At 43.7% G+C, this 14,582-nt stretch overlaps 2 protein-coding genes across 2 annotated transcripts; both read right to left on the bottom strand.

The window, feature by feature from the left end:
* Window positions 1-233: 233 nt before the first annotated feature.
* gclc (glutamate-cysteine ligase, catalytic subunit) lies at window positions 234-8,172 on the bottom strand. Its single transcript, XM_068757110.1, has 16 exons — window positions 7,941-8,172; window positions 7,255-7,367; window positions 5,431-5,613; window positions 5,041-5,154; window positions 4,419-4,477; window positions 4,172-4,308; window positions 3,983-4,057; window positions 3,593-3,709; window positions 2,832-2,970; window positions 2,599-2,711; window positions 2,401-2,493; window positions 2,159-2,263; window positions 2,001-2,082; window positions 1,810-1,919; window positions 1,537-1,657; window positions 234-753 (listed from the first exon to the last, which is right to left on the bottom strand). The coding sequence occupies exons 1-16, from the start codon at window positions 8,088-8,090 to the stop codon at window positions 572-574; spliced, it is 1,893 nt and encodes a 630-aa protein (XP_068613211.1). The 5' UTR covers window positions 8,091-8,172; the 3' UTR covers window positions 234-571.
* A 2,578-nt stretch (window positions 8,173-10,750) lies between these two features.
* klhl31 (kelch-like family member 31) lies at window positions 10,751-14,347 on the bottom strand. The gene is made up of 3 exons (XM_068757105.1): window positions 14,271-14,347; window positions 12,226-13,431; window positions 10,751-12,132 (listed from the first exon to the last, which is right to left on the bottom strand). Exons 2-3 carry the CDS (start codon window positions 13,398-13,400, stop codon window positions 11,400-11,402), a joined length of 1,908 nt encoding a protein of 635 aa, XP_068613206.1. The 5' UTR covers window positions 13,401-13,431; window positions 14,271-14,347; the 3' UTR covers window positions 10,751-11,399.
* Window positions 14,348-14,582: the final 235 nt, after the last annotated feature.

The following is a 14,582-nucleotide window of genomic DNA, read 5'->3' as shown; positions in this document are numbered from 1 at the left end:
CCATGTCACTTTGATTAAATACCTTAAATTCATAAACGTAAAAATCAGTTGAAAGAAAGCCGACATTGCAAAGAAGCATCACACCGTATAAAAACACTGTTCTCCATCTCCCCACTCAGTGCTACGCTAATATTCAGCTTCCGTTATATAGCCAGTAGAACAAAGCACATGGGCTCCCAAAAGCATGAGAAAACTTAGATCTACCCCCCCCCCCCCCCAAAAAAAACAAACCAACCAGAAACCCCCATATTAATCATTTAAAGAGAGCAGCACAGTATTTACACAACACAAGATTAAAAGCAAGTCGGCTACATTTACATTCTCACACGGACATGCTTAATTTCAAGACAAAAATAAATACACATTTGATTTCCATTACATTACCTTCTTTATGTCCTAACCCTATTAAAATAATTTTGTAATAAAAATCTGATACAGTATATTTACATACATTTGATGCAAGTGTGTTTGTTGCAACACACACACATGCGTTTTAGCATTTTCTTAAAAATTGGACCACGGTCACTCTGCGTCACATCGCGAGTCTTTTAACATGCGAGTTTGTGCATTCTCATTTGGATCTGTTGAGCTGGTTGACAATGAGCTCGGGACAGTCCTCTTGACCTTTGGCGATCCGGTCACACTTCTTGAACAGGTCGTAAGTGATCTTGTCAGTGACGACGCTGTCCTGCTTGTACTGCGGGTGACTTGCAACAAATTCCCTCATCCACTTGGCCATGGTCATGAGTTCGCCTGTTTCAGACCGACAGAATTAACAGTTCAAACTCAGACGTCTGCTTGCTCAGGTCAGGTTCAAGTTTATCGTCATTACACGTGTACAAGTACAAGTACAAGGTAACGAAATGCAGTTTAGCGTCTGACCACAACGTGCAATTACTACAGAAATGTGCAAAAGATTTAGGCTTGATATGTACACAGATTTAGTGCTAGGAACATTCTATAAAGCTAGACATGACGTATAGATGGACATAGACAAAATACACAGAATGTGTAGATAAATATACAGATTCAATTAGAATATACATAGATTAACTCATTGAGTGCCAGCCATTTTCAGCTCAGCTATGTGCCGAGTGCCCCAGTTTTTGCATATTTTTCCTGATTTTCCAAGGCCCACGGATATTCTTTACTACGACTACGAACCTACCAAATGAAAGATTAAAGTCTCGTCTTTCATTATAAAGAAAGTTCTGGAGTTATTGGCCGTTAAAGAGAGACAGATTTCAATGTCAGGGTTGGCAATGAATGTTTGGGCTTCAAAAAACTTCTTTAGACGTCAATGGCACTCGGAATATAAATACTACACAGGTTGATTCAGGTGATATGAACATACTGTACATATTAAGTACTGCACATAGTGTACAGATGGGTGAGAGACATGTACTGATGCCTTTTTTCATAGTTTGGCTGGTCCTGCGACTTATACTCTGGAAAATCCGGTGCAAATAACCAGAAGTAATTAAAGTGCAAATCTGCTTTTTGCTTATGAGAACATAAATTGTGACGCACGCTTACCTGAGGCACGCTTCTTGATGAGCTTCAGATAATTCAAAATGGCACACCTGGTGTCCACGTCAACTTCCATGTTTTCCAGATAGCAGTTAATTATCGGCATGAGCCCCTGGAACACTCCCTCCTGGTGACAAAGAAAGCAGCGGCGACTTCAACATGGATTAAAGTAAGAAGAGTCTGCTGCCGTATTATTATCTCAGAGGCCGCTAACCTCAAAACTAATAATCTTAACTTTAGCGTGGGAAAAATATCACAGGCTACCGATCCAATAATCACCTTTCCATTGATGATGGTGTCGATGCTCATCAGCGTGTACTCCTCGTTATCGCCATCAGTCTCCATGCCATTCGAAGCAGAAGCAGCGCCATCAAGGACCGGGTTGCATCCTATTGGTCGACAGCACAGACGCATCAGCTAATAATTTCAGAGTGATTCCGTCTCGACATGAACTCCCTTCTCTCCCCCACCTGTAAAGATGTCCTTTCTGAAGTAAAACATGCCCTCCTGAACAGCGTTTCTCTTCTGTGCTACCTTCATGTTCTCATCGACCTAAAACAAAAGACAACTGCGTCAGACGTCTAGCTTCCATAAACCCTTGAAAGTCGGCTAAGAGACTGATTTTGACCTTTGACAAAGGGATCAGGAAGTCCAGTTTATAGGATAAGATCACCCTGGTAAGCAGGACAATGAAGACCACGTACGCGGCGTTTTCAAAGTCCGTGAGCTGCACCTGAGGGAAGAAAGAAATACAAAAATACTCAAGAATAAAACTCCACTCACTGCCCCCAAGGCATTTCTGTATCTCATGTGCCACGGACTCAATGAGAACAAACTGAACTCCAAGTTAAGGGATGGTGCAGCCACTACCTCCATAGGACGGAACTCAACTCTCCAGCCGATGTCAGAGTTCGGCGGCGGGGGTTTGAACCTCATGGTCTGCCAGTTGGTCGACTGCAGATTCTGCAAGAACGCGAGTTTCAATAAACACAAAGCCCGTGGTTGTGTTTTTACGCACGGCTGGCTTTGATCTAAAAATCATTACTCAAAGGCTGAAGAAAAGCCAACCTCAAAGTGGTCAGACTCATTTTCATCATCCAAGTTTATTTTCTCCTTAAAGATGGAGAGCGGGTCTCGGATGAACAGGTGTGCTATGTGTTGGGCCAAGAGTTTGTCGATTCCTACAGATAAAAAAGAAAATTAATTATTGCTTATTCTCAGCTCCACGAGCATCGAGAGTCAAACGTCTTCTAAAGTTGTATTTCATACACACGCGCACTTCTCGGTTTTCAAATGAATACCTGCATCAAGCAGCTGCTTGTAGATCTTTTCGTCTTTCGTCAGATCAATGTCGTTGTACTTCTCACCGCAGTGAGACAAGTAGCTGTCAATGGAGTCGTATCTCGACTTGTAGATCCTGTACTTGCTGTTTTTCAATGGCTGCAAAGGAAAAATTGACAGTCTAAAAACTGGGAGAACAGATATTAATATAAAGAGATGCTTCTTTTTGTTTGTGTAAAGTCTCCGGGAGAAATTAGTAAAATTAAACTAATCTTTCTCCGTTTTGTAGTGGCGTCAAAGTTAGCAAACAGCAGCTGCAAGACGAGGAATAAAAATCTAAGAAAATGTGATCAAGGTTGAGCGAGAGCAAGATGCTGACGGCGTCAAACAGATCCACATTTAATACAAATCCAGACACCCTTCTTTTAGATCCATTCTCCCTCAGTGAAAGAATAATCTGTCACATAAAATGAACTATGTTAAACGGTTGTGCCGTTTCTATTCTTTGTGTGCAGGTTACGTGGGTTCAGCGCAAAACAAAAACCTGATCTGCATCCTGTTCACATCTACAAAACACGTGTAGACAAGTTAGAGAATACGTTATAGCGTCCTAGCTATTAGCTGTTGGGAGTTTTACGTCTCAATAAATTAGGGCTTTGTTTGGGAACCAGTTCTGTTTCACTGATGACAGACAGACTCAGGAAACACGCACAATGACAGCAGTTAAAAATAATAATACATATTTGTGTCGACCTGAGGCCTCCCGGCTCCGCCTGCTCACCTCGAGTCCCCGCTCCTCCGGAGTCCTGTCATCCACCGAGGCAGAGATGATCCCCCAACGACAATCGGTATCCGACACAAAGCCTCTGTAGAAGGGGGAGGCTGCGCTCAGTGCCATCTGCAAACACCCACCACAGCATTTACACAGGCATCTACAATCACTAAAGCAGTACCGGTATATATATATATATATATCAAATTCATTTCATTTATTCTTACCCTGATTTGTCATTTGTTTCACTCTACAGTTTATTTTTTACATTACTGCCCAACTCTGCCTAGTAAGTTGAACAATATTCGATTCAATGATTAGATTATTGATAGAATAGCCAGGCTCCAGAAAACAGGTCTTGGTTTGAATGAATGACAGGAAGCACGCTTATCTCCTTACCACCATTGGGCAGACCGGCGCTAGCTGGTCATAAAGGTAGCGTGCCTCGTTGATGCTACAAGCTTGGAATGTCACCTGCAAAGACGCGATAAAGAGTCCGATGTGCACTTATAAATCATTTATTGACGACGAGCGGCACCGTTAAACACAGAGGGCTGCGCTCTGCTGCTCGCGCAGTTTGTCCAGTACCTGAAGACAGCAGATGCCCATTCCGAAGCCCATGGCGTCCATGTAGATGTGATCGGGGAGAGCCGCCCTCGCCGCCTCACCGTCATCCTCGGGAAACGTCTCCACAAATGGAGACGGAGTCATCTTGTCTTTGAAGACTGAGACACGAAGAGGAACGTCGACATAATTACTTCATTAGTCAAATGCTCAAATAAATGATTTGTGGAAAGTAATTTTGAAATTTACAAGTTTTATTTGAAAGACTTACTTGGTACATTAATTGCTACTTTCTCTCCTCTTCTGTGGCGTATGCTTCTGGTTAGGGTGCTGAAAGAGAAGATTAGCACACAAGCAGCGCACGTACACCAGAAACAAATTAGTGCATAATCACAGAAAAGATAAGCAACGAAAGGAAAATGCTTTTCAAAATCTCTTCTGAAAGCTGTTTGCGGGGGGTCGTCGACATACGATTGGTTCAGAGGGTTTTTTCGTATGCTGAGTCGATCGTAAGTCGCCCCATGTTAAATCACCGTAAATAATATTATGCTGCGTCATGATAGGGAAAATATCAGCGTAGAAAGAGCTGATTTTCTCTCGGTAGACATCGTGGGTGAGACCGCAGAAACTGTCACACACTCGATTCGCTCTCCCGCTTCCCGGTATGTCGTAAAAACACCTCGCAAACAGACAAAACAACAGACGTGTGTGATCGTAAAAGTCACAAATCACACAGGCCGCAAGTCGACGCCCCCCTCTACTCTTTAAAATGGTCACAAAGTCAAATTTAAATGCATTATTTTGAACGCTTAATTTATTTTATTGTGTATTTAATATCTCATTGTGATCAAAGCCAATAATGCAACACTTTGTATTATTTTCATGCAACGCACCTGAATCTCGGGTGGCGGGCGATGGCTTCGTCTGGATAGAACAAGGACTTTGTCACCCCCTTTTCAACAGGGTTTGGTCGGTACTCTGGTTTACTGAAACCTGGGCAACCTAACCTGAACAAAAAAAAACAAAAAGTATAAAAACTACAACAGGGCTGCAAATAACCAGCACTGAGAAGAAGAAGAAAAAAAAGAGAAATCCTGATTATTCTTTCCTCAATTAAATATTTAATCACATCACAAAACAACTTTTCAGAATTTTTTTATTTAAGAATTACAAAAGATCTCATTTTGCAATGAGGAAAGAAAGAAAATAAAAAACAACGTCATAGCAGGAGAACAATTGAAGTATATGAAGTTGATGAAAATACCTCAATAAACCAGAAGTACCTTGGAAATGAGGTGATGGTGCAAAGAGTTTCAGCCTGGTTCAGGACAGACGACGCTTCTTGTCTTCTCTTCCCCATGTTAGCCTCCACAGTGTTGAACTCAGACATTGTCCCGCCGTACGGCTGGCCTGGAGTTCCTTCAATCATATAACCGGCATACTCTGGTCTCCAAAGTGTTGGGTGGCTGCGAACAAACAAGCAAAAAAAAAAAAAACGTTGTGAAAATGCTTGCCTTTACAGATCAGCGCGGCGGAAGGCCAAGAAAAGAAAACACCGTATTTCAGTATCGAGATAACCTTTCTCATTCAATAAACTGACCACGCCCCCCCTTATCTTTTGTCAGCCATAATTTTTGCAAGGCAAACGAATGCAACGTATTTGCACTGCAGAGAGAGCCATTTAGTGTGTGCAGCAGAGGGGCAACAATGAGGATTGCAATGGTTCTACTATCCCCACCCCCCGAGTGAAGTTGGATCTGCATAACAAACATAGCAAACATAACACTTGCAAACAATATTACAGCGCCTCCATTATCAGGGACATTTTGCAACAGCAAAAAATAAAAATAGAATCCATTAAGAGCTTATTTTTATGCAGAAACGCACTTCACACTGAGCTCTGATGCTTCCAGTTTTAAGACGCTTGACCCGAGAGGATTCCATAACGCACACAGCATGTCAGGAACCGAGTTTAAACACCTATAAACACACAGACGGGCGACCGATGCAGCACGCAGAGGAGCAGCAGGAACAGGGGCCAAAGCGCCCGCTGTACTAAACAGACCTCAACACATCAGCGACCGAAGCTAAAGGCGCGTTTGCAATCCGCCCTTCTGCATTAGCTCGGCCACACCTGCAGCGCTCCCCCGTTTGCGCCCGTCTTCAGAGATCAGGCGCAGCGACAGAGGATCCCGAGGTAACGGAATCTCCCTGCATCGCATGTCACAGCGACACGACCTGCCCCGGCCAGCGACTGCAATGCTCACCTCTGGTGTCGTCGTCGAGTTTGAGGACGACTGAGATGCGACACCGCATCTCGACTCCAGTGCACCTCAGCCAAGAGAACCCGGGTTTCAGCGCCCGGCGTAAAATCCTCAACAATAAAAAAACTCAACTGTTTGTTATTCATTTCTTCGTCTCCGAGTTGGGTGGAAACTAAATATCAACACTTGCTCGACTGTTACTTTTTCCTCCATCACCAAGTGGAAACACGAGGTATTTTTATCATTTTGTTTGTAAAATATTTCAGCATAGTTGGCCACACCTTCATCCCAAGCGGTGCTATTGACTAGCATCCATGCAGAATCATCTATGCTGATTTCAATGCAGGAAGATGCACCGATAAGAAAATAAACTCCAGTTTAAAATTGAGAAGATTTTTTTTTTTTTTACGCATCACCGATTAGACTCACCTGAAACAAGATGAGATAATATGAGGAGGATGAGGAAAGAGATCAGACTGGTTAGAGCTGTGAGCATGTGAATGACATGACGCGATCACGTGGTCCGTTGAACCGACAAGTTTTCATCCGGCAGCATGCAAATTCAGTGTCGGGCAAATAAGGCAGGCGCTGCACAGCATGGAAATCACCAGTGTGGTTAAGATTCTGCGCAACAAAACATTTCTCACGTGACGCCGGGGGCAACCACAAACGTTTCAGCGCGTGCAGCTCTTCCAAAAACAGGCCTGCGAGCACCTTCGGCTGAAACGCACTCACCGAACCCGAGTTCACGCGGCCGGTACACCCACCTTTGTGATTCATTTGAGATCTTCTAATATATTAATACAAGACTCCATAATAAGATGAAGGACGCTGGAGACTTACTTGGGGTTTGTCTTTTCCCCCTGTTCTTGGAGAGTTTCCAAAACATAATCAGCGTTTAGGACAAGTCGAACCTTTTCATTGTCGTCGTCCAATTCCACCAGCATATACTCGACCTAAAGACGGAGCAGAAACAAGCTCTGACGTTAGCGCCGGCGCCTCCTTAAAGTTCTCTTCCTCCAGAACAGTCGCTTCCAATCCAAGGCAGAAAACATTTTCAAGATCAGCCCGAAGCATCGCCACATCAGCTCCATTTTTTTTTTTTTTATCAGCTATGTTTCCTTGACTGTGACTCTGCTGCGCACTAATCCTGTCTGAAGGGGGGATTAATCTATAACAACAGCATTCCATGTTGGAAATGAGAACTATTTGCTCACGCTGTGGCACTCGGGAAGATTTGTGGAATGGTGGTGTGCAAAGACTTGAAACCCAAACTGTGTTTTCTGTGCTGGTAATATCAGCATTATTAGATAGCACTGATATAATGGAGTATATATATATATATACAGATTTAGGGTTTAATTAAACAACTGTTAACTGATCAAGTTTAGAGAAATGTTGCACTACTATTTATTTATATGTGCAGCAGAAGGTCAGTGGATGCTTTAAGAGGCAAACATGCTTTAAAAACAAACATCTTACAGAATAAAAACAAAGTTCGGGACCGACCCCCCCCCCCCCTTTCCTACCTCATCGCCCCATTTCAGCACGTCCTTCTGGCGGTCCTTCAGCCTGTTGTAGATGTTGAGGAACTGGATGACGCCGTGCTCCCTCACATGGTCGGCGTACTTCCTCGCTTCCTCCCAGGTCATCGGAGAGCCCTCGGACAGCAGCCCCATGGCGCGGACCGTCCGGAGGGGCGTAAACCGAAGTTTCCCGACTAACGGTTGCTAAGCTGCTTTTGTTTAGATCGCTAGCGGGAACCCGTGACGTGACGTGACGCGCCGCCCCGGGGACTCAGCGCCTCTCGGTGCGGCTTAGCTTCGGTGAACAGCCGGAGGAAGCAGGCCCCCCCTCGCTCATCACTTGCTAATGTGTGCTTAGCTTAGCATGGGATGGCTGCAAGCCAGAAAGAGAAAGAGAAATACGCGACAAGTGTCCGGGGGGGGGCGGGGGGGGGGGGTGAGGCTTGTTGACGGAACAGCTCTGTGATGGAGCCACGGCGAGGTTGAGCTCGGAACACAAATCCGCCTGTGAGGAGTTGTTCTGAGTTTTATACCAACTTCCGCTCTGCCCTGTGCACGTGACCCGAGAGGCGGGCGGAGTGACGTCGGCATGACTCAGCAACCTCTGCTCTATTAGGCTCCGCCCTTCACGCGCCTTGTTCAGCGCAAGCAGCAACGAGACAGACGGAACGCTTTTCATGGCTCTTTTATTAAACACGAAGAAATCAGACTAATTGAGCAACAAATTAATTCTTACTTTTGCACATGCTTTATTTCTTTAGTCAGCGTTGAGCTGTGGAGCAATAAAATGCATTGCAGAATGCTACGAATGAGAACATGTACATCTATATCTTTCAATGTTACGTTCTCTCTCTTCAGTTTATTTGTGCAAACGTTTTGCTTTCAAATATTTACCATGTCTCTGCTTTTAAACTTTTTAGTTGAGAGGTTCACTTTAATTTACTATTTCACAAATTTGTATGGAAAACCTAAAAATGGCTTCTCCCTTATGATTAATTGGAATATATGAATTTATTAATATTTTTCACATGGCATTTTTCATCTCATTGATGCTAGTTGTCCCCTATTTCACTGTAGAGTCAGTGTAAGTGTACTGTCTTCAATTTTCCACATCACATTAGCGTGTGCAGAATATTTGACCAACATTAGTTAAAACAAAAATATGACACAAATGATTCTCTCATACCCACCTCTAAATGTCATTTTCAGTGAGCATAGTGAACTCTTGCAGTTTCAGAAAGGAATGTGACAAAACGAGAACCAGAGAATGCACATAATTGTCTCAAGCCACTATAGATGAAGTTGATGAGTCATGTTTGCGTAAAAAAATACGGGTAGGAAGTATGAAGGTTTGATAAGACAGCACAACAGCACAAACTTAAAAAGATCAGCGTCATAATGACACAGCACTTACATCCATATGAGGGCAGTAATAATGGTGAGGAGGCACTATTGTCACTAACATTGGTGTGTCAGCTAGTTTATTAAAAATGATTTTGATTTAGATTCATATTTTAGAGGGGTTGTATTGTTAAGAAGGACGATCATCTGGATTTATACTTTATTTAAATGATTACCGGTAATCTTTTTTTTTTTTTTTTTCAATCATATCTGCCTACTGGTAATGATAAAGTTTGTGCCTCTAACTTTGTTGCCAAAGGTTTAGAATATATGTGATACAGAGCTTTTATACCACTAACAAAAGAGGAACAATGGACACATTTTAATATATGCAAATCTCAACTGAGAGCTGTATTTAGTTTTAATAAGAGCAAGAGATCATAATGCAGTGATGTCATCAGTTTCTCTCAACAGGATAAACTAGTTTAGTGGGTTTACAAATATATCAGGGAAGAGTATAGCATAACCGTAGTACTGTGTAGCACTGTGTGTGGTATTCTGTAGTACTGTAGTACTTTAAGGCTGGACCTGGACCTTTCTCAAGACTTTATAAAGAACAAGTCCAAAGTGACTTATCTTATGCGACATTGGCTGCCCTGATAGAAATGGCATGTAACCATAGTTACATGAATTGTGGGTTTAAACACGAGAGACACCGCTGGTGTTCAATCACGTTCAATCAAAAAGCAAGCAAAACATGGAAACACGACCAACTCAGTCATTGGAAGTCCTTCTGTCCACTGTTTTGAATAATGTTTACTTCCATTATATTCCAGTAGTAATGTCCTTGATTTGTATTGTATTATTATTATTATTTTTATGTATATAGCCTTACCAAGCAACGCTGCAACTATTTCTCTACCTTTACTTAAATTACGTTTCAGTGTTATACTATGTCTGGCTAACAGTTTACCTTTGATTATTCTTACGTGGGAGATATGAAACGCTCCACTTTCCGGGTCTTGGGCGAGCCCAATGCAAATAAATTGAATTGTACATATTATAATCAGCATTCCAGGTGTTCATGTGGCTCATGTTTCATTCCTGTTGCATGCCATTAAAGGCAGCGTGTGCTATTCTGATTAAAGTGATTTTATTGTGTTGTCTCATTTCTAATTTCAGTGCCAACACTTTGGGCTGGACATTAAGCAGCAACACAAACACCAACCTATAGTATTTGTATTTAGCGATCTGGGAAGGAGGTGACCTTTCTCCAGAGTCATTCACGCCACCTTTCCACAAATAGTGAATGTGGGGGTGTGAATGTGTGTGTAAATGTGAGGCTTAATGTAAAGCCCTTCAGGCACCGCAAAGGTATAAAAAGCGCCTTATAAGTGCAGTCTATTAACCATTTAATGCTATAAAAGTCCTAGAATACAATGCTATTATACATGAATGACCATAGCGCAGAGTAGCTTACACATCATACCTTTAATTTTAAAAACAAACAAAAGACACGAGGAATTAGGGCATTCATGAGTACTGACCTCCAGGAAAGCCCCAAGTTTAATTACGCTTTGACTTGTATCTTTTTTTTTTTCCTTTTTTTTACAAATGTTTTTGATTTCTGTCACATCACTCAACCTTCATCCGTCCAACATCCTCCCAGCAGAATCCTGACAGTGTTTATGATGGCAAAACATACAACACTGCATCCTTGCGTGTCTGAACGCACCGACTCCTGGCAGGTGGCAGGTTTTTTGCCTCTTGTTATTCTGTTCAAGTATCTGAGAATCACAGTAGCTGTCATGACCACAAACAAGACTGTAACAAAACCCTTCCCTGGTTTGAATGATCAAAAATGATACATTTAAAGGCATCTGAATTCTCCCTTAAAATATTAACTCTATAGTTTAGCTTGAGGTGTTGCGTCAAATTATTTATCACTGCATTTTAGAGTTTGTTTGCTTATTTAAAGAAAGAATACTTGATCCCTATTTTCACTGATCTTCTTAGCCCTGAAAAAGAAACTACCAATAGACTTCATAACCAGCATTTGTGTAACAGAATAGCTGGAGGCCTTTAAGCATGTGACCCACATCATCCTTATGATCTGATCCCTTATATACTGACTGGTGCAGAGGACACTGAGCTGGCTCTGGACTCTCGTGTTTTCCTTGTCGGTATGGTGATGACGCAGCAGGAAATGCCAACAGTAGCTTCTGGCAACTCGTCCTCCTCAGTCCATTCGTTGAGATGAGGGTTATAAACCTGAATGCACTTCTTGTACTTCTTCTCACCCTCGTTCCAGCCTCCTAGGAGATAGACTTTGTTGTTCAACATGGAAATGCCAGCCGTGCTCACTCCTGTGTGAAGAGGTGCACAGTAGCTCCACTGCCCATTGTGAGGGTTGTAGGATTCAACAGCGAGCACATCCACCCGCTCTCCGCGACCTCCCAACTGGCTACCGCCGATGACGTAGGCTCGATCTCCCACGGTGGCGGCACAGTGCCAGCCTCGAGGCGTGCTCAAACTGCTCTTATCCTGCCAGCTGTCGGTGGAGGGGTCATATGAGCATACGGCCCTGGAGTAGGCGTTGTTGATGTAACCTCCTGATACGAGGATCTTGCCATCGACGATGGAGCTGCCGTGACAGCAGCGTGGCACCTCCATGGGGGCTTTCATCTGCCACTGGTTGGAGGAGGGCACGTAGCACTCCAAGGAGGCTTGAACGCCATCAGCGTTTCGCCCTCCGATTGCAAACAAGAGCCCATTGAAGACGTTGATGCTGAAGTGGGTGCGCCGCTGGATCATGCTGCTCAAGTGAATCCAAGTATTGAAGCGTGGGTCGTATCTAAAGAACGTGGGAGGGGAGGGATTACCGTTTATTCTCTAATTCTGCACACAAAGTAATCTGAGCGATGTTAAAGTGACAGTCGGCTCTTACCTGCAGAAATTGCTAACAGCGTGCTTCGCCTGGTTCCTTGCATCGTTCTGGTCTTCACCACCTGCCACATAGAGAAAGCCATCGAGGACCGCCACACACTGATTAAAACTCTTTGCTGGCATCTCTGTCAACTTGTTCCACACATTGTCAACGTCCCTGTAGAGAACGTCTTTGCTGAGAGATTTCTCTGTCAAGGCAGGGCGTCCACCGACTGTGAGTATGACCTTGAGGCCGCCGCGTACCTTTGTTCTGCGTGACTGGAGGATGTTCTGTTGGTATGGCAGCAGATGGTAATTCATGGCATCAACAAGGAGACGGTGGCACTCGGAGTCTTGCATCATTCTAGGCACACTCTGGACATGATTTACCAGGTCATGGGCAGAGACGGTGCCAAAGCGAATGTGAGTGAGAAGATCTGCACCGTGCTTCAACCTCTTCTCGTCAAAATCCAACCATTTCATGGCAATCTGGAAGGCTGTGATCTCTGAAGGAAGGTGCAGGGAGTCGTCGGCGAGGAACTCACTGATCTGCTCGTAGGTGAGTTTCAGGAACTGCTCCATTTCAGAAAACTCGATGAAATTCTCTCGCATGAACCTCTGAGCCGCCTCCTTCGTTTCCTTAAGGCTGTAGGCATCAGCGATGTTGGCCACATACATGCAATTCTCCACGCTGAGCTCCTGCTGGAGGAAATCACTGCACATCTTCACCAAGGTGCCAATCTGCAGTAGCATGGCTGCGGCGATGGTGCTGCCAATGCCGTACAGCGACAGGGTCAGCTTTCCAGAGTAAGCATACGTGATGGCTGTGGCGAGGCCGACCGGGGAGAGCTCGTTCAGGTCAATTTTCTGGAGGGTCGAATCCTTCTTCAATATGTTTCTAATATACTCACTGCAAGAGGCCATGACAACTTTGTGGACGTCAAACGACTTTGACTTGGTGGCTACTGTCAAATCGCAGAGGAAGCTGTCCTGCCTCATGTTGCTCAAGCCCTCCAGGAGGTTCGGGGCGTACGCCGAATCGTTGACTTCGGTTGAAATGCAGCTGAAGCCATTTGCTCCTTCTAAGAGCGCGTTTAAGCCGTTGATCTTGTTGATGGGGCTGTCCTCGACCATTATGGTCATTTCGTTTATGTCTCCTTTGCTCTTTTTGCTTGTCTTGTTCTTTTTGGGTGCCATGGCTGCAGCAGCGGAACACAGCCCAAACCTTCTGAAAATACAAATAAAATTCAACAGAACAGACAAAGCAGAGCTGGTCCACACATAAAAACATTACTGACTTGACTGAAAATACTTCAATCCTTTAAACAGCGCCTCGTTTACTTTGCCGTAACTTGTGTTGCGTCTCGAGCTGTTACTGAGGCCCTATTCTTGTGTCATGTCTGTGTTTTGTTTGCTCCAAATCAAATCCCTACACTTTTTAAATTGTTGGATTGAGCAAGAAACACATTTATGTAATTCACATTTTGTGGAACTTAGACACAATCGCACCTTCGACAACACGCGTACATTTGCAGGTAACGCTGCTGCGAGCGCGTCAACATGCCCCTCTTTGCATCTGTCACAGTTTATCAGCTGTATGTCCAGGAATAGCAGCTCTGGACGGCTCACCCATGACGTGCCTTTTATAGACTTTGAGACATGAGCGGCAGGCCTCATGTCTTCTCTGTGTTTTTAATTTCAAATTAGGCAAAGTATTTTTTACTTTCGTCCCTTTTCTTTACTTTTTTTTTTTTAATACTTCAAATAACAAAAACCAAAAGAGTCGTTTTCCCCTAAAAATTCACTGCTCACATGATCAAACCACAACACAAAAATACTTGATTACTTTGTCGTCAGGAATAACTATGTGGAAATAACCCCCCCCCCTCCCCAAAAGTAAATAGACTTAGATGATTTACTTGTCTCTTTAAGTTTATTTAAGCAAGAAAACAGCACATTTTCCAGTCGAATATACCCAACAAGAACCGAAGCATTACAAAATCTGAACCAAGATACCTTTTCATTCCTAATATGGGAAACGGTCAAACGTAGCAAATCCCAATTTACCTGTGAAATGAAGTTGAGGCTGCGGAAGAAGGGACTCGTGCCTCCAGTTAGCGGAGCAGGAGAGACCAGTCGTCACCCCAACTCAAAGACACATGCAGTTAACTCCTCCTCCTGGGAAGTTAGTGCCAGCCACGATTGTGCAATGCATGTGGGCAGAGAACCCCTCTACCAATATAATGTGCCACAACAGCTTTCAATCTGTGTGCAATGTGCCAACCTACGGCAGCCCCACTATGAATGTCTTAGGGACAGATTTCTTCAACTATCGTTTAGTTCACCAAAATAAAATCATCACTGGTGCAAAAAACATTT

Source organism: Brachionichthys hirsutus, unplaced genomic scaffold, assembly GCF_040956055.1.
Source record: "Brachionichthys hirsutus isolate HB-005 unplaced genomic scaffold, CSIRO-AGI_Bhir_v1 contig_796, whole genome shotgun sequence".
NCBI lineage: Eukaryota > Metazoa > Chordata > Actinopteri > Lophiiformes > Brachionichthyidae > Brachionichthys > Brachionichthys hirsutus.
The sequence above is the reverse complement of the archived record's forward strand: the minus strand, read 5'-3'. Positions and strand labels throughout refer to the sequence as shown.

Excerpts from the sequence above, each read along its gene's own strand:
- gclc (XM_068757110.1), bottom strand. The coding sequence starts at position 8,090 with ATGGGGCTGCTGTCCGAGGGCTCTCCGATGACCTGGGAGGAAGCGAGG. Across the intron at positions 5,614-7,254 it reads GGGGAAAAGACAAACCCCAA|CCACCCAACACTTTGGAGAC; the intron begins GTAAGTCTCCAG and ends GTTTGTTCGCAG. Across the intron at positions 4,058-4,171 it reads TGGGCATCTGCTGTCTTCAG|GTGACATTCCAAGCTTGTAG; the intron begins GTACTGGACAAA and ends GCGTCTTTGCAG.
- klhl31 (XM_068757105.1), bottom strand. The coding sequence starts at position 13,400 with ATGGCACCCAAAAAGAACAAGACAAGCAAAAAGAGCAAAGGAGACATA. Across the intron at positions 12,133-12,225 it reads GCTGTTAGCAATTTCTGCAG|ATACGACCCACGCTTCAATA; the intron begins GTAAGAGCCGAC and ends CACGTTCTTTAG.